We start from the raw sequence: 23537 nt of genomic DNA, 5'->3' as shown, positions 1-23537 counted from the left end.
ACTGAAAATCAGAATGCTTCATAAATTTCAAATCTTAAGGCCATCCTGACTATTCACTTACTGTGTAAAGTCTACATCCTTACTATTCTTGTTCATGACTAAAAATCACACGAAGAGGAAATGCAGGGCCTCCTCGTTGCTCCTATTTTGTTTCTATAGAAAGGACATTTAGGGGTTTTAGAAATATGTGAATGTGGAGCAGCACCTTTAGTGCCCCAAGCACACCCTCTCTCCACCAGTACGGCTTTGCCCAGCTGTCTATCCACTCCAGATCCACTCCTGTGTTTATTTGCACACCCCCGTCTCAAAGTGCACCTGCTTTAGAAGCAGCTCCTGGGTCAGCTCTCAGCCCACAAAGCTAAATCTCCTTCCTGGTTCTCTATGTAGCAAGGACTATCAGCACAGCATATTTTAGGACTTGATTATATTCCCAGGTAACATTGTAATGGCCTCCAGGTGTCTTTTGGAATATCAGTTTTATAATATTTCATCACTCTGTGGGATTAAAGCAGTATTGGCTTTCATCATTCTGAGCCCCAAAGATACCCCGTCATATCCTGGGAAAAGGATAACAGTAAATAAAACATCCACTCGTGACTTGATGTAGCATAGCAGAACGTTCAGTTTTAGGGAAGGAAAGAGCCTTTTAATGAGATGCCTGCCAACACAACAGGAGATGTTCAAGCCCGAGAATGGTATGTGGCCAAATAGAGCAGGCATCATTGGAATTAATACTGTAATTTAAAATGTCGCCTGACAGCTGGGTAAATACAGTTTTAACACCAAATGGGGAGGCTGGGGAGAGGACGTCTCAGTTCTTTGAGCGCTACTGCTTTCCACTGTTCAGTGAGGAAAAGAAGGCAGCTATTAGGTTCCTGACAAAGCAATTATACAGACAGAGACACTGGGAGTTGACCTGACATTTGCCCTTGGGTAGTTGTCATAGCAGCAGGCTGAATAGAGCAGCATGATTCAATTGCTACTGCAGGCTTGGAGGAAGTTCCGCCCTAAATGCAGCACATTTGAACATTAATTTACAGGCATGTATATTAATTGTTCCTTAACGGTGGCCATCATGGTCCTTTGCTTAGCACTTACCTGATTTTAAGTACTCATTTCAGAAGAAGTCCAAGTTCCAAGTTTAAAGGCAACAGCTACATGCCTTTGCAGGGTCTGCAGTGATGTATCCAGGGTATTGTTCCTCAGGGAGAAGTTATTTTAAACAGTGTTACTAACAAAAGAAAGGTTTAGATGCTGTAAACTGGATGTAGCTTTTTTTTTTTTAAGCTATGTATGCTGTGTCTATTCTCCTCAAATAAATTTTCTCCTTATTTATTCTTTGCTTATTCCCAAATGTATGCAGGCACCTCTAGATCTGTGTCTGATATGCGAAAGATAGCTATTTAAAGTTATCTATAGAAAGATGTGTGTATAGGTAAATGCATTATGTCCACAAGAAGGAGAGGTATTTGTCAATATATTAAGAAAGGCTTTGAGGACAGTACTGGAGTACTCATTTGTGTTTTTAAAATGTCGCTTTCAGTTTCATAGGCTAAATTTGGTTTTAATGTGGACAGGTTCTTCCAAAACTGAAGTCTTAATAGCAACATTAAATTACATATCATTATATAGTCATATTTTATAAGTAGTTTTAATCATTAATGCGTGCATAGGCTCTAAACACTCAAACTAACTGCATAATTTTTTAACAAAAAATATGATTTCTTTTCCAATGTTAAATAAAATATATGATCTTCTGCCTAAAACAAAAAGAATAAAACTCCTAATATTCTGTATGATCAGCAGAGAACCTGTATATTCTAAATCACGATCTTATGGAATTATGGAATAAGCATCAGGAAACGCTCATAAAAGGTTAGTATACACACGTGCAGTAGGGTGTGTTAGTTCTTGCCCTCAATCAACATGCATTTCCCACTTTAGGAGAAGTTTTAAGACTGCATTTTTAACTCATTTCTTTTGAGCTGATGAAAATAGAAAGAATGCTGCTGACAAAAGAAAAGTAGAAATATAATCTGACTAATAACAACATATTTTTTCTAAAGGTTTAAGGAAAATTAATGTGATATATAGAGTTACAGTAATTTCAAACCAGCATTTCAGAAATTACAAAAGTATGCATATACAATAATCTGAATACATGATAGCCTAGATATAAGATATAAAGTTTAATTGAATTTTGTCTTTTTTATGACTCAGGTTGGAAATTAGGGGAGTTTTCCAGAAAGAATGGAAGCACAATTTGTTTTTACATGAGAATATGTAAATATCAAAGTTTACTATATTATAATGAACTTATTTTTAAGAATGTATTTAAAAACATAAAGTATGTTCACTAAATGACACAATAATTGAGGGTATGTCCAATCTAATCTAAATCCATATATTATATGTTAAAGGGAGATGCTCTTCTGTATTATTGCCTAGGAATACATAAAGGAGCATTTGTCTGCTGTCTCAAGCCATTGAGATAGTGTCTCACTATCTCTGTATTGTGATCTGCAGCCACAAGAATGAGGGTTAAACAGGGAAGTGTCCAGTGAGTACATGTTTAAGAAATAAGGAAACCTGTCTGACTTTTCTTCTCAGAGATAACTTGAATTAGGAATTTCCAAAGCATTTCTTTCATTAAGTAGGCAGTGAAGTTAGTGTTAGTTGCTCAGCCGTGTCTAACTCTTTGCAACCCCACAGACTGTAGATCGCCAGGCTCCTCTGTCCATGGGATTCTGCAGGCAAGAATACTGGAGTGGCCAGTTGCCATTCCCTTCTCCAGAGGATCTTCCCAACCCAGGGATCGAACCTGAGTCTCCTGCATTGCAGGCAGATTCTTTATCATTTGAGCTACAGGGAAGACCTTAAGCAGTGAAACACCAGGCCAAAACCTTTTTTAAGTTTAGAAGTGATCCAGGAGAGTGTGATCTGGCATTTGATGACCATTGAAAGTAATTGAAGAAAAGCAGTGCCAAGATTTGGAACACATAGAACTCTCTTACTTGAAAGTGTTACAGAAGTTAGTAAAAAATGGTTCAAATGGGGATTTATAAGCTTGGTTAGTTAACTAAAAATTCTAGCATTAGGCCAGTTCTATATGTGGTTGATTGTCTTATAGATAAACAGGATCTCTCTCAGAGATCTCTTAACTCTTCTTTATTGCTTCTGCTCTCAGATAGTTTCTCCCTCATGGTAGCAATGTGGCTGCAGCAGCTCCAGCTTTCCATTGTCCTCACTATGATCAAGCTACACATTCAACCTGGAAGCAACTGCTGAGGTCAAGAGAACAGACTAGGTTGCAAGTTCAATTTAGGATTCATGGATGTGGTCGTCTATGTACAGTACATGGAATAAGACTGGAAGAGGAAAATCAGATATACTTTACTAAAAGAGGGAGGGGAGAAGGTGAATGATGAAAGGTCAAAGGAAAACAATGTTTGCTCTAATGGGCTGTATTACTTTCCTAGGGATTCCATGACAAAGTACCACAAACTTAGTGACTTGTTCTTGTTGTTGTTTAGTCGCTCAGTCATGTCTGACTCTTTGTGACCCCATGGACTGCAGCACGCCAGGCTTCCCTGTCCTTCACTATCTCCTGGAGTCAACGATGCCATCCAACCATCTCATCCTTTGTTGCCCACTTCTCCTCCTTCCCTCAATCTTCCCCAGCATCAGGGTCTTTTCCAATAAGTTGTCTCTTCACATCAGGCAGCCAAAGTATTGAAGCTTCAGCTTTAGCATCAGTCCTTCCAATGAATATTCACGGTTGATTTCCTTTAGTATTGACCAGTTTGATCTCTTTGCTCTCCAAAGGACTCATAGAGAGCTCAGTGGCTTAAAACAACAGAAGTGTTTTATCTCACAACTCTGGAGGCTAGAAGGCCAAATTAAGACATTGGAAGGGCTATGCTCTGTCCTAAGCCTCTTGGGGAGGATCTTGCCTTGCCTCTTCTAGTTTCTGGTAGCCTTAGGTATCCTTTCGCTTGTAGCAGCCATCACTGCCTCCTCTGTCACATGGCCATATTCTGTCTATGTCAACATCACTTCCATTCTTATGAGGATACCAGTTGTATTGGAACAGGGCCTGCCCTAATTCCCTATGGTCTCATCTTAACTAGATTACATCTGCAAAGACCCTCTTTCTAAATAAGGTCACATTTGTGGGTATTAGGGGTTAGGACTTCAGTATGTTTTCTGATGACACAACTCAACTTGTAAAGTCTGCCCTCTGCCTTCCTTGCCAAATTCATGTCTTTCTCACTTGCAAAATATATTCACATTCTCCACTTCATCAGAAGTCTTAATTCATTCCAGCATCAACTCTAAAATCTCATCAAAAGATAATTAAAAAATCTCAAATGTTATAAATCATCGAAATCAAGCATGGACCATTCTGGAGCAAAATTCCTATCCATGTGTGGACCTGTGAAACCTACAAAACGAGTCATATGCTCCGAAAATACAATGATGGGAGAGGCACAGGATAGATACACCCATTCCAAAAGGGAGAAGTGGGAAGGAGAAAAGGGACATAGGTCCCAAGCAAATCTAAAACTCAACAGAGTAAAGTCTATTAGATTTCAAGGTGTGAGAACAGACCCAGTGAAGACAGAATATAATGTGTATCTAAAAATGCAAAATATATAACTATTTCTAATGCTATTTAAATGGAAACCTTTTATAAACTGAGTTTTATTTTTAAAGATTTGACATAGATATAATATCTGTATTCATTTATTTGCTTTTAAAAATTACATGAGTTTTATCATCAGGAGATAGTTATGTATAATCTTTCTCTCTTGTACATAATAGAAAAAACCTCTTATACAAAATGAAATTTTATAGCAACATGTGAAGAAATGTTGTCATCTGAAAGCAGTGATAGATATAGAGAATACAAATAATAGAAATATAATTTTTATAAAAGAAGATATATATTAGCCCTATTGACTATTGACATATGCTTTGCCTTCATGAATATAGCGAATATATATACTCCGTTAAGCTGTTACTGTCAAATATAGTAAGTACTTTACACATCTCCACACCCCCATAGTCACAAAATCTGTTCTTTATTAAAATATCTTAATATTATATTTTTCTAAAAAATATTGCATTTAAAATAGGAATATTATATAGATTTTAATGTCTTTTTTCTGCTTTAGAGAAAAAAATTCTTATAGAACCCAGTGATTCATGCATATAAACTCTGTGTATATATCACCTGATTGAGGCCATCTGTAATAAGACACCAATGAGTACTTCTTAATGGTTAGGAAACCATTTATTAATGAGCTGCTTCTTGTAAAGTACTGTTCATTCATTAGCTCTACAGTGCTGACCAAGCTTTAAATGTGTGTATTCCTTTCTAAAATCAAATTAAAATTGACCTCTCTAAAATCAAACTAAAATTGCCCTCTTTTGTTTCCTTGTTTGAAAGTGAAAGTCGCTCAGTTGTGTCCCACTCTTTGCGGCCCTATGGACTACAGCTTGCCAGGTTCCTCTGTCCATGGGATTCTCCAGGAAAGAATACTGGAGTGGGTTGCTATTCCCTTCTCCAGCGGATCTTCCTGACCTAGGGATCAAACCCCGGTATCCTGCATTGCAGGCAGATTCTTTACTCTCTGAGCTACCAGGGAAAACTTTGTTAAATGTATTGCTTTTCTGTGACTATGAAAGCACTGTATAAAGTCAGAGACTTAGTAATTATGGAGGTACCCACTGAAGGCAGATTCTGAAAAATATCTTGACGCTGAAGGTAAGCACATTAACAGCCCAGCCCAGATGGAGGCTGAGGGATAGACATCAGAGTTTGTTTTTGTTTAGTCACTAAGTCATGTCCAACTCTTTTGCAACTGTGTTTGCGACTCTTTTATTTTTGTAACTCATGATGCTCCTCTCTCCATGGGATTTCTCAGGCAAGAATACTGGAGTGGGTTGACCATTTTCTTTTCCAGGGAATTTTCCCAACTCAGGCATCAAACCCACATCTCCTGCATTGGCAGATGTATTCTTTACCTCTGAGCCATCAGGGCAGCCCTAACATCAGGGATTCTTGACTGCAAATTCCGTCCCTTAATCCCTTCCTGAGCAACCCAATCAGGAGGAAGAAAGGGGCTGTGTCCCAGTCTTTGTAACCTAGCAGGACCCCACGTTCTTTGAATCTCAGATATGAAGTCAATATAGTAGATGCTTTTGTATCGAGTAACTCAGGAGCCTCTTTCATGAGACACAGATTAGGAACCTGGAGCTGGGCTATAGCTGTGGCCAGGGTCCAAAGCAAAGATGAATCACACTCAGTAGGTCTTATGAGTATTTCCAGGAATAAATCAGTTCCCCTGCACTGTAACACATGACTTGCTTCAACAAGTCTGAAAACAAATACCATTGCTCTGGTATTTTGAAGATAAATAAATAAAAATGAATCATTCTTTCTCAGTACATAAAACCAGTATATTTCAAAAGTACATTGGAAAGATGGAAGAATGCAAATGTGTTTTATTGGCCTGAACATTGTTGTAAAATGTTTGCATCTGAATGCTTTTCAAGGGAATGTGTACTCTGGAATTTTCCCCTGCCCCCATATCTTCCCATTGCCCCGTAGACAAACCTCTTCACTCACATGTGTACTTTGCCTGGTCTCTAGGGGCAGCTGAGTTTGATGCCTTGTAGTATATCAAAACTTTTGATTTACCTAGTATAAGACAAGTCTTTTATTATCCAAATATATGTGCCAATATTTTTGCCTTGAAAATTAAAGCTTTACTAATCCTTTGAGAAAAATATTTAAGATGAGGAATAAGATAAAGTAAGTCACCTGCATACGAACAAGTTCCATCCAGAGAATGCATTCACTAGTCTAATTTGTTCATTAGTCCAACAAATTTAGCCTAGGTACTCAATTAGCACAGTTGGCCATCTATATAGTACTGTACTATAATAGGTTTATAATACTTTTCACACAAATAATACATAAAAACAAACACACAAAATAAAGGAAACATTTTTAATCTTTTAGAACAGTACCTTGAAAAGTACAGTACAGTCCAACACTTAGTATAGAGGAGCATGTTCACATCTTTGAAAGTTTGCAATGTAAGGTTTGTATGTAGGCAACATACTGTATTCTTTGTATGTTTTATCTATTCCAACTTACCTGAATGCAAACATACTATCTCCTCCACATTTTTCTGTGGCAGTATAGAAACATGTTTAAAGGATAGGAAATGGGAATAAGAAAGGTATTTAAATCTTACTCTTTATAGTTTAGCTTGAATTAATATGTGGTTTCGCTATTTTAGAAGTAATACATGTATCAGTCAGAATTTGAGTATATGAATATACATCAGTCAGAATATACAAATATAAATCAAACTCAAGCTGAACAACAAGCTGAATTAAAACTTTTGTCCTTAACCAGCTACTGTATTAAGGTTTATTTCCTCCTCAAAACCTAACTTTCTGCGTGACTTCCATGAGCTACTTGAAACCAGCAGCCTTGCTTGGCACAAAACAAGTTGTTCAATTGCTCACTCATGTCCGAATCTTTGCAACCCCATGGAATGCAGCATGCCAGGCCTACCTGTCCTTCACTGTCTCCCAGAGTTTGCTCAAACTCATATCCATTGAGTCAGTGATGTCATCCAACCATCTCATCCTCTGTCATCCCCTTCTCCTCCTGCCCTCAATCTTTCCCAGCATCAGGGTCTTTTCCAGTGAGTTGGCTCTTCACATAAGGTGAAAGGGAAATAATTGGACTTATTTTTTTTTTCCACCCCTGGGCATGAGTCTCTCAATTTTGGCTTTAAACTGAGTTGTCTGTTACTCCTGGCAAGTTCAGAGAGAAGATAAGCCTCTGGGTCTCCAAGTAGGTAAACACATTATTTATGTTTAGTCAGAGCAAAGACATGCTTAGTTTAAAAATGGGGCCAGGACCAGAGTCTCTAAATTAGAATTAGAAGACATTGATAAAGCAAACAAAATATAAATAAATTTTTAAAAGTCACTTAAAATGAAGGATGCCTGAAATTATGGATCCTGAAAGCCCACAGCTCATAAAACACTTTAAAGTAGTAAAAAGAGTAAGTGAGCCCATTAAGGAAAAAGGCAGTCTTCAATAAGCGACCCTGAACAGGCACACATCTTAGAACAAGGTCCTCATTTTTAAATTAGCTTTCTATAGAATTGAAGATGATCACATTGTTTTTTGCTTTCTTTTTTTTTTTTTCTTTAGTGGTGGTATTGCTAAACACCCTAACCACACAATATTTTACTCGACAGTGCTCAAGAAGCTTTAGAAAGATTAATGCAACCTTACTTAGATGGACTCAGCAGGCAGGCAGAACTGTATCGCTTTGTCCACCCAAACCACCAGGACAAAAAGGATGGAGGGCAGGACCCAGCATTTTACTGCGACTCTGGATGAGCCGCTGGACAGGTGCTAGAATGTTCTAACATGCTGTTCACGGGTTTACACACAGGCCTGTGTCCCACTGTTCCCTTTGCAAAAGCCCACAAAAGGCAAGGGAAGAGGAAAGAAAATCATAGTTCATTTGTATAGTTTAGGGCCCTGAAAATTAAATGCCATTCATCACCTTGCTGATTTTGTACTGAAATTTAAAAAACTGCTTATCTAGCCTCCTGCATAGTGCTGGGTTAAAATAAACAGAGCAAATCCCATCAAAGAGAAGTTCTAAAGTGAAGATAAGGCTGAATTCATGGAGAAATGTTCTGTGCAGTTCTATTATTTTTCACTTTGTGTAAATGCCCCTTCTTTAATAATTGAATGATGTTGTACCCAAAGTTATAGTTTAGGGCAGTTGGCAAAATTTAAAAGATTAAAATTAAGTTTGAATTTTTGCCTATTAGACATCAGAAGATATATCTAAAAATATACACATTTACTACTGGGCATGCCAAAGAAACTTAATATTTAGCAGCCATTATAGTAAGTATTCATCAGGTAAACAGATTAAAAATGGAATATTTTTATTTGAAAATTTCTTAATTTTACTGTCACAGTCTTTCCTATTAAGATAAATAAGCATTAGGGCTTCCCTGTTGGCTCAGATAATATAAAGAATTTGCCTGGGTTCAATCACTGGGTCAGGAAGATCCCCCAGAGAAGGGAATGGCCACCCACTCCAATATTCTTGCCTGGAGCATCCCATGGACAGAGGAGCCTGGTGGGCTGCAGTCCATGGAGTCTCAAAGAGTTGACATGACTGAGTGACTGACATACATTATTAAAATGATATAGCCATCTTTCTTGTCTACCTTTTGTGTCTTAAATACCTAACAAAATTAACATATTGTGGAACACTGAGTGGGTAAGAGCTATTTGGGCTACCAGTTTCCCTCTACCTGTTCTCAGTTCAGTTCAGTTCAGTCGCTCAGTCGTGTCCGACTCTTTGCGATCCCATGAATTGCAGCACGCTATGCCTCCCTGTCCATCACCAACTCCCGGAGTTTACTCAAACTCATGTCCATCGAGTCGGTGATACCATCCAGCCATCTCATCCTCTGCTGTCCCTTTTTCCTCCTGTCCCCAATTCCTCCCAGCATCAGGGTCTTTTCCAATGAGTCAGCTCTTCGCATGAGATGGCCAAAGTATTGGAGTTTCAGCTTCAGCATCAGTCCTTCCAATGAACACCCAGGACTGATCTCCTTTAGGATGGACTGGTTGGATCTCCTTGCAGTACCTGTTCTAGTCACCCACAAAAGAGTTCCTAGCAGTGTCTGACAGAGTAAGTCTGAAAATGATAATTCTTATGAGCAAACACGTGTGTGTGTTATATTACTTTTTGTCTTCTCTAGTTAAATACCTTCAGTTCCTCTGACTAAAGTGTTGAGATCTTCCGTCAACTTGTTTTTTCCTACCTGGATGTTGTTTAGCTTATGATAGTTCATAGCTGATCTCCTAGCAAGCCTTGACTGATTCAGGCCTGAATGCCAGTTTAACCTCCAAACTACAGTATTCCCATGTTCCCATGTTTAGATCTCAGTTCTTGTACTTAGCACTGTGTGAATTTGGACAAATCCTTAGGCAACCTCTGTGCCTCTGTCTTTTCAATCTATAAGATGAGGTTTAATCTTATCAAATTCATTGGGATGAGTGAATCAAGATAATATCACAGTCCATGAGCACAGTTCCTGGCATATAGTAAATGCCCAATCAGTATTACCTTATAATATAATATTTCTCTCATTTTTAAAAATTATCATCATTCCTTTTTGAAGGAATAATTAAGTACCAACAGCTCAGCATTCTTGGCATTTATATACTTTTATCACTGCGGCCTATGATGGCACTAGATATCCCTGTCTACTTCATCTGTATATTAGGTCTCCTATTATGTATTCCTAATATTAATCATACTCTATTGTTAGACTTAAATCAATTATAATTAATTTTGAAGTGTTACCTGTTTCCCATACTAACCTGCAAGTTCAATAGAAGCAGATACCCAATCTGTATCATTCACTGTAACTGCAGTGTCTTGCACACTGTATGCACTCCATAAATATTTTAATAAATGTTATAACTACAGTTCTTGCAGAAGTGCTGATGTTACATTACTTCCTCACTTTGTAGAGATCATGTTTTAGTTTTAAGTGTAAGGCTATACGTTTAGCCCTGTTATATTAGCCTGCAGTGAAGTTGTCCGTGTCCTCCTGCTATTGACTTTACCCCTTGTTCAGGATTTTCCTTCCATCCTCACATCCTGTTCCTTGTTATCACCCAAATTGTTCAGTGTTTTATCAGCATATGTATGTGTCTCAGTTCAAACAGTGAATAGCATAAAGCTTAGGGCAAAACCCTGTGACAATGCCTTCTAAAGACCTTTCCTCTTGTCGCACCAGTTCATTCATCAGTCTGGGATGTGGTTGTTCTGTTAGATGTGAGCCATCCACATGGTGGTGTCTTTAAGCAACTCCGCTTTCTTTTGTCACCTGCTTTGTTCTATGTTTAGAAAACCACCACAATCTACCTTTTGGTTAGGAGTTCTTTCATAAAGCAAGTGAGATAAGTTTAGCATGAGTTGTCTCTTACCACTATTAACAAAGTTTTTAAATGAACTTATAAACTAAAGATGTTTAATTTATGAAGTTTAATGAACTGACATCATAATGTAAAACGATTTGTCTGCTTCCATATTTAAATTTCCTTTTTCGATCAAAGAGAACTTCAGATAGAGTTTGCCTTCTCACATATGAAAACTGCTTTACTTCTGGGCATACACACCGAGGAAACCAGATCTGAAAGAGACACATGCACCCCAATGTTCATCACAGCACTGTTTATAATAGCCAGGACATGGAAGCAACCTAGATGCCCATCAGCAGACAAATGGATGAGGAAGCTGTGGTACATATACACCATGGAATATTACTCAGCCATTAAAAAGAATTCATTTGAATCAGTTCTAATGAGATGGATAACTGGAGCCCATTATACAGAGTGAAGTAAGCCAGAAAGATAAAGACCATTACAGTATACTAACACATATATATGGAATTTAGAAAGATGGTAATGATAACCCTATATGCAAAACAGAAAAAGAGGCTCAGATGTATAGAACAGACTTTTGGACTCTGGGAGAAGGCGAGGGTGGGATGTTTCAAGAGAACAGCATCGAAACATGTATATTATCTAGGGTGAAACAGATCACCAGCCCAGGTTGGGTGCATGAGACAAGTGCTCGGACCTGGTGCACTGGGAAGACCCAGAGGGATCGGGTGGAGAGGGAGGTGGGAGGGGGGACCGGGATGGGGAATACGTGTAAATCCATGGCTAATTCATTTCAATGTATGACAAAAACCACTGCAATGATGTAAAGTAATTAGCCTCCAACTAATAAAAATAAATGGAAAAAAAAAAGAAAACTGCTTCACAAGACAAGAATTTTAAATACAAAGATACACTTAATATAGCTCTCTAAATCCTAAACATATTGCATTACTTCCAAAAGTTTTCCTACCAGTAATCTAATACATATATTAAAGCGTTAAAAAGGATGAATCTTCTGACATAGAAAATTGAATCCTTTCCTTTATCTCTACTTTCTTCCAAAACCCCAGTAAAACAATTGCAAGTGAATATTAAAAATTTAAATCTGCACACACTCAGGAAAGGGATGAGAAATTCATCATATTTTTTTCCCTTGTTATTGGAGTATAGTTTCAAAAACAGGCAGCCTAGTTATTCACTCCACTAAGGAGTCTAGAATTCTCTCAAAAATGGAGGAGTCAGAGAGGGAAAGAATTATAGATTCTGGCACTGAGAATACCAGAAGCAAAGAATAGAAGAAAATGTTGAAGCAAACAGTTCCTAATCTCAGAGAGATTTAGAAAAATAAAAGATGTTTCCTTGAAATTAGACGTGAATGCATAAAAAAGAACAATAAACAAAATGCAACTCTTGGAATTTAAAAAAACATACATGATTGTCAAAAAAATTTTAAGAACTGGAAAGCCTTTTAGGAAATTGCTCAGAAGCATTAAAAATTTAGGCAAATAATGGAAAATGAAATAGTTTTTTTTTTTTAAGGATCAATATAGGAGACCCAACATCTGGATGATTAAAGAGAAAATAGCAAGGGAGAAGTTATCAAAAATACTTTTTCCACAAAAGTGAAGAACCTGCATTACTATGATGAAAAAGCCCATAAAGTTATCAGGACAGTAAATGCACTTATGTCAATCACATCATCATGTAAGTTTAAGAACACATGAGATAAAGAGATAAATTTGAACAGTCCAGAGAGGGAAGAAAAATAAATCATGCATAAATAATCAGAAAGCCAACAGATGTTAACCAGAAAAACCATTCTTAACACTAAAACATATGGGAGCCAAACTTGCAAACTTCTGTAGAAAATTTTATATCCAGCCAAATTATCAATGAAGCATGAGGGTAAAAGTAATTTAAAATACTTGGAGTCTATTTTATAAAGTGTAGCCTTTCTCAGGAGATTATTGGAGAATATTCTCCAGTGAAACAAGAACATAACCCAAGGAAGAAGTTACTCCAAGAGGAGAAAATACAAAATGGGAGAGAAGAATATAATGGATGATACTATATCCTGTAGCATCTCACAGGCCTAGGGAATCCTCTTTCCATACTGGAATAAAGAGAGAGTACAGAGGGGAATATGGGACTGATGAATCCCTTGATGAGTAATATGGAAAATAGTCCAAGAAGTTTTATGTTTGTGTTAGACACTTTGGGAAAAAGTAGAAATAGTGTCTGGGAACGCAAACACCACACGAAAAAAGAATTTTAACACTGAAGGAATAAAACTTCAGATACAAAAGTGTACTGATGCTCCACTGGTTGGCTCAATAGTGAACAGAATTATGTCATTCTGGTTTCTTGCAGAGGAGAGATAACCTGTTCAAAAGAGTAACTGAAGACTGTCTAGTAAAGGGACTATTTATATAGATATGAGAAGGGCTGAGGAAATCAAGAAGAGATGGTTGAGCACCCTGGGACCAGCAAGTGAGGGAAGCCAGGAGGGGCAGTGGAAGGGAACTGTTAGCACAACACGATGGGAACCAAAGCCCTGTACAAGAGGGTGTCTGGTAGGATTCAGGAGCAGAGCGGCTCCCCGACTGTCGTGTGGCAGGAGAGAGTGCTAGGGGATAGATACCCCATGCTGTCCTCTAAACTCGTGTCAGGGCCTCCTTTGATGAATCCCTAGCAGTCAGAGAGCAGGTGAACCCAACTGTTAAGTTCATGGTGGTTATACACCCAGGAAGCAATGTTTAAGAGCGCATCTAGAGAGGGAAGTTGAGAATATTCAGTACACCAGCAAAAAACATGTGTTGATATGATTTCTTATTGTAAGGCAAATTCTAGTCTAAGCTTTATGATGCTTACCTGACCTTATTTAGCCAAACCCTGGGAATCCTAGTCAGATGTCTTTGGATATGAGGACTATTTCATATCCAGTGTAGAATGGACTCAGTGCGATGTTCACATACACAGGCACATGTCCCGTCTATCTTCACATGACTGCCTCTTCTTTATCATTCTGTTTCTTGGCTGATGGGCTTATGTATTTTTCTCAGAAAGATTTACCCTCCTGAATACCCGTCTCCAATAATTCTTTTATGTAACTATTTAATTTTATTTTTAATAGACACTGCTCTCTGAACTTAGTATTATAACATATATATTTTTTATTTCTTCCTCTTGTCTAGTCTCTTTCCCACCTCACACCTCTATACGTCTCTGGAGGGCAGGAATCGGATGATCTGTCTTCACCTGCTTGCTGAATGTGTAGCCCAGGGAATAGAAGGGATTCAATAGAACATTGTTTAAATAATTCACCAGGAAATAAAATGGCTTTATAAAATTTTGTCCTGGATTGTACCTATGAGATAATAAAAAGGAGCCTGTTGAATATGACACAAGTCTCTCACTCAGGAGACTGCAGACAGATGAAAGTGTCATTTATCAAAATCAAGAAATGAGGAGGTGGAGCATATTACGGCTGGAAAATTAGGAGCTGGGGGAAGATAACATGAAATACATACTCAGTGGGATGCACTTGTGGGGCATGCAGTTATTTATGTCCAGTAGGTAGTTGAAAATGTGGACCTGGGAAGAGATCTTAATTATAGGATTTAGGTTTAGAGGCCTTTGGTGTAAAGGGGTAGATGAACTCATAAATGGAATTAAATCTTGCAAGGAAATTATGCAGAGAAATGAGCAGGAGAATAAAAATGGAAGGGAAAAAGAAGCTGAGCTATACTGATGCTACCAAAATTTATTGTGGAGTAGGTAAAGTACATGACTGAAGTGACTTAGCAGCAGCAGCAGGGTAAAGTAATCCAATATTGTAAGGAAAATGTTACCACTACTTTTCAAATTCAAGTATGTTCAGGAACACTAATGAGCTTAATTGTCTGTATTTTTGAGAAGATAGAGGACTCCTAAAAATTACTGACTCCTTGAATAATTAGTTTTTTATACTAAATGGAAAGAAAATTAGAAACTTTAAATTTGAAGAAATATGTCAACAATTCTATTTCTCTTCTTCTTATATACCCTCCACCCACAGTCAACATAGTACATGAGATCTCTGTATTTGTATAACACTATACATGGTAAATCAAAAGCAGTATTATCAAGGAAAGGAAAGTTAACAAAAGAATATTTTACTTACTTGTACACATAACACCAGCATGTAGTCAGACATCAGTGATGTGTTTTAAATTCATCCCTAGATTATTTTTATATCATTTCATATTGTCTCACACATGTTTCCTTTAAAATTTAATTTCACATTAAAAGTATTATCACTCAGTGATGCAGGCATCACCACTTTGATGGCTTTCTCATTACCTTAGTTTGACTATTTCATGATGAATATACTTGAAATATCAAAATAGATAGGTAATTCTTACACCCAGTTTAAATTAAATTATAATAACCTGTAAGTTTTTATCCCAGTATGTTTGGAAATTAAGATCTCAATTATATGGCTCATTCAAGATGTACAATTCAGATGGAATTATGTTTACTGTCTGATTGAACATAATGTTCTTCAATAGTAGCTGTGAAGGAATTTATTATGTAGATGGCATTCAGAAGGGATTTTTCTTTGTTCTGCTCATTCGACCATGCTAGCACACCTGTTTCTAATTTTGAAACCCACCTATGATTACCTCCCGACATCAGTGTTGAAATAACATCATTAGTCAAGTTTTGTACATCATTAGTCAAGTTTTTGTACTTACTCAAAAAGAAATATGAAAAAATAAAAAATTTCTGCCATGGCCAAGTTTTCTTTTTTAAAAAAGCTTTCATTGTATTTTTCAAATCTCTTTTTCCCATTGAGCCTAATTTTCTTAATCCAGTAGTAATACCTCCCACAACTATACTTAGAAGATTTAGGGTAACTGACATCTGGGATAAATAAATTGTATCTGAGTGATCATTTTTCAAGTACTTTGGTCTGAGATTTGTTGGTTTATGTTTTTGTAGCTGTTTGTGACAGTGTATTCAACCATAGTTTTAACATAAATTGAAGTCTAACCTTGTACTTTGGGAAAACTTATATTCACAGAAATAAAAAGAAAGTCAGTTTGTTTCTCTTAATTTATCTTTTAAAATGACATGTGCTATTTTTTATTTGATCTAAAATGTTACAATCAAAAACAGCATTAAAACTCATGAATTTATTTTAGCATTAAGCAATAATATATATTTCCAGGCTCCTCTGTCCATGGGATTTCCCAGGCAAAAATCTACTGTTAGATGTGGACAAAATAAAAACATAGACATCTTATCAGGCTAAAATTAAGTAACAGAATCTAGTTAAATCCTTTTAAAAACATGCTTTATGTATCAAATTTGATCACATTGTTGATAAAATAATACACCTCTCCTAAACTGCCTAACAACCTACTCTAGTTAGCCATTATGCAGATATTAGCCTTAATCTTCTGATATCACCATGCTAATATGATTCTTATGTAGTAGCTAATGGTTAACTACTCTAAAAAAATCTTATTGACTTCCATTGTGCTTCTCAAAACCTAATTGCTAAAAATATTTATTCTGAATAGAATAGGAAATGGCAGCCCACTCCAGTATTCTTGCCTGGCAGGCTATAGTCCATGGGGTTGCAAAGAGTCAGACACACGACTGAGCATGCACGTTCACACACACACACATTTGTCCTGAATTTTTATCAAAACTGTAATGTTTTTTGTTCTGAATTTTTATTTCATCTGAAATATTTTTATAGCATATTCTAGCGTAGCTATAGGGTTTAGAATCTTGTTTTGGAGAAATTTCTAATTCTTTGAATTGTTTTGGTATTTTTTTAGACCTCATCTTCAGTGGGATATTTGGTTCAAGGTCTTTGATCTCTAGCAATCTGAGAACTAAAGAACTAATTTATATACTCAGTTAAAGTCTTTATTACTTTCTATTTGCTTTCCATGCATTTTTCATAAAGATAATTGTATACAGTAGCAGAGATACAAGAATTTCAGATAAATAGGCCCAACTTCTTTTGTTTAAAGGTGTCTAGGGGATATGCTTGTGTGCTAAGTTGCTTCGGTCCTGTCTGACGCTTTGTGACCGTATGGGCTGTAGCCCGCCAGGCTCCTCTGTCCGTGGGATTCTCCAGGCAAGAATACTGGAGTGGGTCACCATGCCTTTGTCCAGGGGGTCTACACAATCCAAGGATCAAACCCTTGTCTTTGATGTTTCCCGCATTGGCAGGTAGATTTTTTCCTTTACCACTGGCGCTGACTGGGAAGCCCTGTCTAGGGGATAGACTAGAAATTCAGAGATAAGATACTTTGTCAATGTGTAATTTAGATGAGTAAGGAAAATACCATCCTTTTTCTTCCTTTTGATGAAAGGCATACCTAAGTCTGCTTTACCTACATAAAAGTCTGATTTCACACAAAGGTTTTTATAAAGTACTGCTGCTGCTGCTAAGTCACTTCAGTCGTGTCCGACTCTGTGTGACCCCATAGACTGCAGCCCACCAGGCTCCTCCGTCCATGGGCTTCTCCAGACAAGAGTACTGGAGTGGGGTGCCATTGCCTTCTCCGGATTATAAAGTACTAGAAAGCAAATTTTATTTTGTCATTCATCATTAGATATATATGTAAAAATTTTGGAAAAAAGATTAAAAATTCGATGACAGACCATCATCAGAGACTGTAACACAGACAATAGTTACAGGTAAGAAGCTTTCTCTATATCAGTGCACATATGGGGCAATTTAGGTAACTCAGACTATTACACTGGTAAGATTTATTTTTTCAGCTTAAATTATGACCAGAGTATAGAATGCCTGAGAAGTGACAAAAGATGTGGCTGGAAAGATTGTTCTCAAACTCTGAAAGGCTTTAGATGCCAGGAGCTTTGGGTTTTGTGCTATAGGAAATAAGAAATCTCAGGAGATTTTAAAGAGATCAACATGATAAGTAATTTTTAAAAGATACATTTGAGGAGATGTGGACAGGAAGTGAAGGGGAGGAGGGATTTTGCGGCTCTGTATTATGTATTAGCAAGTGTTTCTCAGATGTGTGCCAGTGAGGGTCATTTCCAAGATGGAGCTGAGAGGGCTTGGGTATTATTTGACTGAAAGAAACCTGTGTAAGAAAAGAAAAAAATCTTGGCATGGTGTAATAAATAGAACAAGAAACACTGCTAATAGAATAGATATTATTTTGTTTTTTAATTAAAAATTTGTGCAAGGGGTCTCTGGAGGAAAGAGAAAATAAATTAATTTCAAAGTATTAAATGGTGTAACTGAATACTAAGAAATTCAGGCACGAACCTAAGAGGGAAGACGGAAGTTGAAGTGAGAATTTAAGAGTAACAGTTATATTACATAGGTAATATCAGAAACCACATATGCCACAGAATCACCAGATAGAGTATTGTCACTCTCTTACCAAAAGGGAATATTGTATTAAAGAAGATTAAGAAAAAAAATGATTTAAGGAAGTTGTTATTTAAATCAAAAAAGCCCAGTTGCAAATAAAAGGATTTTGTAAAAAATGTTTTGAATTGTTCTAAGTGTAGATTGTTAAAAATAACTAAAGATGAACACTGAGGTGAAACCAAGATACCATGACTAAAATAAAATCTTTCTTATTCACAGACTTTATTACAATTTAATGTGAAATATACCAGTTTGGTACTGCTTGGTTAAAACTGAAAGAATTTTCTGAGGTGAAAAATATTATGCTATACATATGAAAACTAATGGCCAAAACAGTTTTATCTGCAATCACATTTTATGACCTCAAAGGAATATTACTTTTAAATTTTCATTTTGATCATGTTAACAACAGAACTCAAAATTAAGTATTAGAAACCTATAGAAAAAATAACATCTTTTTTTATTTGATATTTTTGGTCTGTAACTAAATAGCGTAGTGTTACATTTAAGATTGCAGTTTAAAAGTGTGAATTCTCAACCCTTGTAATTATAAAATGTTATGACCATCAGGAAGAATTTAAGAGTAGATAGCTTTGCGGTGTAGTAGGTTACTTCTTGCCAGCCATGTATCTTTGCATATCAGGTTAAGGACTGTATTTTTTCTGTATTTTTAAGTCAATAGTTCTCAAGCATATATTGTTCATAAAATCATGTCTGTGTGTGTGTGTGTGTGTGTGTGTGTGTGTGTGTAAATATTACCACAGTTTGTTAACATAACCTGTCTGGGAACACCTTATTAAAACTCTTGGTGAAAGTTCTCCTGCTATGACTTTGGTTTCTCAGGTTGGAAACAAAATCTATCTTCTCTCTTATTTCCCATCTTATCATTATAACATTTAGATTTTGTCAAAATATATCTTCCATTGTTACCTTTCCTAGTGGGTTTGGCCGCATCTTTGCAAAGAGCCGTCTTCTCAATTTCCTGTGTTGCCATCTTGATCATTTGTGTGGCCAAGTGGAGACTGTGTGGATCCTCTTAACTATATGAAAGGAGTTACTGCCTGAGTGTTATTATATACATGAGTGTGTGTGTGTGTGTGTGTGTGTTTTGATGACATCATAAATCACTTCTTATCATCGTAAGTAGTAAGCACGTTTACATTAAGTGCGGACTGTTTTGCCTTAGCAAGAAAGCATTTTAAATTAGAGCTCTGGTTTTCTCAGATCTTTTACGAATTTCACTGCAAATTCTTATCCACATGTGCATAGTTCTGAAACACTTGCTATGAAGTGGAAGAAGAGACACTTTCATAAGGTAGAGAGGTTTTCCAGCAGTTTATACATGAAATAAATTGCACTCCCTCGCATCATCCATAATTGAAGAGCAAAGAAAATTTAGAGCAGTAACTTAAGTAAAAATGCTACTATCATACAGACTACAAAGACCTTGTAAAGACAGGAGAACTCAAATAACAATCTTATAGGAAGTTCAAGTAAATTGATGCCTAAATGACATACATTTTTGCAGTGATAAACTTGTTTGAGGTCTATGCAATTTTTTTTTACCTTAAAAAAAACTCATCACTTGTACCTAGATCATCTCAATGATGAACTAAAAGTATAATTTCATGTTGATGCAAAATGCCTTTCATCTCCAGTTGCTATAAAAAAAAAAAATGTAAGGTAAAGGAAAACAGAAGTATCCGGATTACTGAATCAAGCAGAAATATTTGCCGTTTGCTGATAATATTTATAGGCAGAGAAAAGTTAATGAAAATATGCAGCATATTTAACAGATAGTAGAGAGTATAAAATCTAAGAAAAATTTAAGTTCTGGGGAAATATAAATGCAATGTTGATGAAACCTATTGTCAACACTTGAGTAGGTCAACTTAAAGTTGAATCAGTCAAATTTAATTTTTAAAAAAAACATGTCTATATAAGATACCTGTGCAAAGGATTCCTTTAGCATTTGAAGTGAGTTAGGAATTCAATCTGTATTGTCACGTACCAGATCAGGTTCAGCAAACTCAAGCTTGTCCTGTCCAGTTTCTGTAGATAGAGTACAAAGGATACAGGCCAATCTTCCCAGTGTGTGAATGAGAGGGTCATGATCAAGCAATGCCTACTGTTCTAAATAATTTCCAGTCTTGCTCTCCATCTATAAGTAATCACCTGTCCTAGTCTAAGCCCAGTTTTTCAAATTTGAATTGCATATTTATGTACATAAATCAGATGTCTATTGATAAGACCAGACCCTAATTATAGAAATCACCATAACTGTTTCATCTGTTGTATATTTTTAATCAAAAGAAATCTGAATCAAAACAATTCTGCATTGTCTCATACAACGCTGGCAATGCTGGTGGTCATTTCATCATGTTGATGCATCATTTTTGTGGAATTTTAAAGAAAATTTGAACTGTGTCCTGTAAAATCTGGGACAGGATTTTTCAGGTTTCTGATGAATAAAATGTGTTTTATCCCTAGATTTGCAGTCTTGTAGGATATTAATATATTCCTCTTTTGAAAATAATCTTCATAGCAACCTAGGGAGCAAGCTGTCAGCTTTGAGAACTTCAGGAGCTAATGATTATTAAAAGTTGCTTATAAAGATAAAATGTGACTCCAGGGGATATTTATTTTTTATGTCATTAAAATCTATGCTTCTTTGAAACCAATAATAGTAATCACTCATGTGAAAAACATGAATTAACTTTATATTAAACTTTTGCCCAAAATACACTGCTGAACAGATTCTATTAGGATTTTGATACTTTATATTTGTTAACATATAGTGGACTACCAAAACATTAATAGTGAAAGTCTGTGTTTGAATACAAATGACTCCCTACAAGGCCTATTTTGATTATTCATGGAATTAATTATCTGCCTGCTCAGTGCAGTTTCTGTGGTTTGGAATAACAGTTAATATTGAAAAGACTGAGGCACATTTAAAAAGTAGCATGCTTAATAATTCAAACTAATTCCATCACACAAAGATTCAGAGGGAAAATATTGTGGGAGACAATGCCTTCTTCCTTCTCCCTTTCTAGTCATCTTTAAGAAACTCTTCTCCAATAGGTGTATTTTATTGTCATTTTCCAAACCCAGAAAAATAAATTGGGAATGTATCATAGGAGCCACTAATTTTTTTAAACTAGAAACTCCAATTTTACCACGTTGCCCAAGCTGTTTTCAATCAGGAAACTAGGAAGTTACCCTCATGATGGAATTGTTTGAGTGAAAGTGAAAATCGCTCAGTCGTCTCTGACTCTTTGTGACCCCGTGGACTGTACAGTCCATGGAATTCTCCAGGCCAGAATACTGGAGTGGGTAGCCGTTCCCTTCTCCAGGGGAATCTTCCCAACCCGGGGATCAAACCCAGGTCTCCTGCATTGCAGACCTGTTCTTTCCCAGCTGAACCACTAGGGAAGCCCAGCCCCTTCTCCAGAACCTCAAAGTTGCTTTCAAGTATAGAATATTTTGCCTTCTTTCAAAGTTGCAGTGGCTGCATATCTCTACAGAAAAAATACTGCACAGCCCAGTGGTTTTCACTCTCCCAACAATTTCCAGTATTGTCAGCCACATGCACATTTTTATGCAAGGGATTCCCCAGAATCATTCCCCGAATTCTGCATGACTGAATCACCTAATGAACAACTCCTGACCTCCCCTCCTCCTAGGCCCTACTTTGTTTCTGTGTGCTTGACTAATTTATCTAAAATAAAGGGAATTATGCAATGTTTATCTTTTGGTGATTGACTTATTTCACTTAGCTTTATATCCTCAAGATTCATTCATGTGGTAGGCTATGACAGGGTTTTCTTCTCTTCTTGAGACTGAATAATATTGCATTGTATTTATATACCATATTTTTTTAGCTATTCATCTGTCAGTGGACATTTAGGCTACTTCCTTCTCTTGGCTATTGTGAACAACTCTCTTCATGTAATTTTAAATTCAGTTGGAAATTGTAAATTGCTCTATCTCCAATCTGTCTCACATTGTTACTTTGCTTTCCTTTTTTTAGTTTTCAGCAAAGTTGTTGAAAATGTGCATATGTACTGATTTAATGTTGACTATATTTTTCTTGTTCAGTGCAGACACGTAGACAACAATAAGATAGCCCTGTTCAAGATGAAATAGTGTGGTGATTTGATAAATAATGAAATGCTATTGTCATTGCAGGATGAGTCTGCTCCAACAGACAAACAGTGTAAAGCGGAGGCAGCCCAGGGCACTTACTCAACCTCAGCGGTTCCTGGCTCCCAGGAGGTGTTGTACATCAACGGAAATGGGACCTACAGTTACCATAGTTACAGAGGGCTCGGAGGGGGGCTGCTAAATCTGAATGATGCATCTAGTAGTGGTGAGTCTTTATTACATATTATGTTTTTCTGTCAATTTGTGGGTATTAAATTCCCTAAACTTGAGAGAAAAAATGGATTTCAGTGTTATAAGCAATAGTCAGTGCCAATCTGCTGAAAACAAGACCATTTAACACATAATGTCCACCTGCCTACAAGGACATCTCCCTATTCCGTTGCTGTTTCTATATATATGTAGCAGCACTATTAAGGAACTGAACAATTGCTGTTTTAAACTCAAAAATCTCAACTAGAGAAATAGCAATTTTTTTTAACCAAATAGTCACACATTCTTTCCTTGAAGCTGTAATGTACTCATCAAAAATAATGACACATTTTCTCAATGTTCAAAGAGGTTTTTAATTTGGAAAATTTGAGGTACCTGGAGCTTTATTGATTTATTGAAACATACACAGTTTTTTTTAAGTAAGAAGATAAAAACTGAAACAACACACAGAAACAAACCATGGATCTCTAGCCAAAAGCTTGTCGATGAATTTTTAGAAATTTCTTGAGCTTCTATACCAGAATAAATTCCACATGTGTAATGTAAAGTCATACATCTATTCGGAATTCTGTACATGGGTGACTTTCCTATCACTGGGTTGTAGGAAAAGTTTTCCTAAACTATAAAATCCAGTTTTATAAACTGTAAAACTACTTAAAATCCAGGGGAAAATATGTTCCATCATACACACACACACACACAAAATACATAAAGTAAAAATTAAAT

At 36.5% G+C, this 23537-nt stretch overlaps 1 protein-coding gene across 11 annotated transcripts in view; it reads left to right on the top strand.

Moving 5' to 3' along the window:
- NOL4 (nucleolar protein 4) overlaps positions 1-23537 on the top strand; it is a 691960-nt gene that overhangs the window by 590363 nt on the left and 78060 nt on the right. For all 11 annotated transcript variants that reach the window (XM_070452829.1, XM_070452828.1, XM_070452838.1 and 8 more), the window contains one exon: positions 22626-22806. In XM_070452829.1, coding sequence (XP_070308930.1) covers positions 22626-22806 — 181 coding nt within the window. The remainder of the gene's footprint in view (positions 1-22625; positions 22807-23537) is intronic.

Source organism: Odocoileus virginianus, chromosome 22, assembly GCF_023699985.2.
Source record: "Odocoileus virginianus isolate 20LAN1187 ecotype Illinois chromosome 22, Ovbor_1.2, whole genome shotgun sequence".
Classification (NCBI taxonomy): Eukaryota; Metazoa; Chordata; class Mammalia; order Artiodactyla; family Cervidae; genus Odocoileus; species Odocoileus virginianus.
Note: the sequence above shows the minus strand (reverse complement) of the source record. Positions and strands in the feature narration are given on the sequence as shown.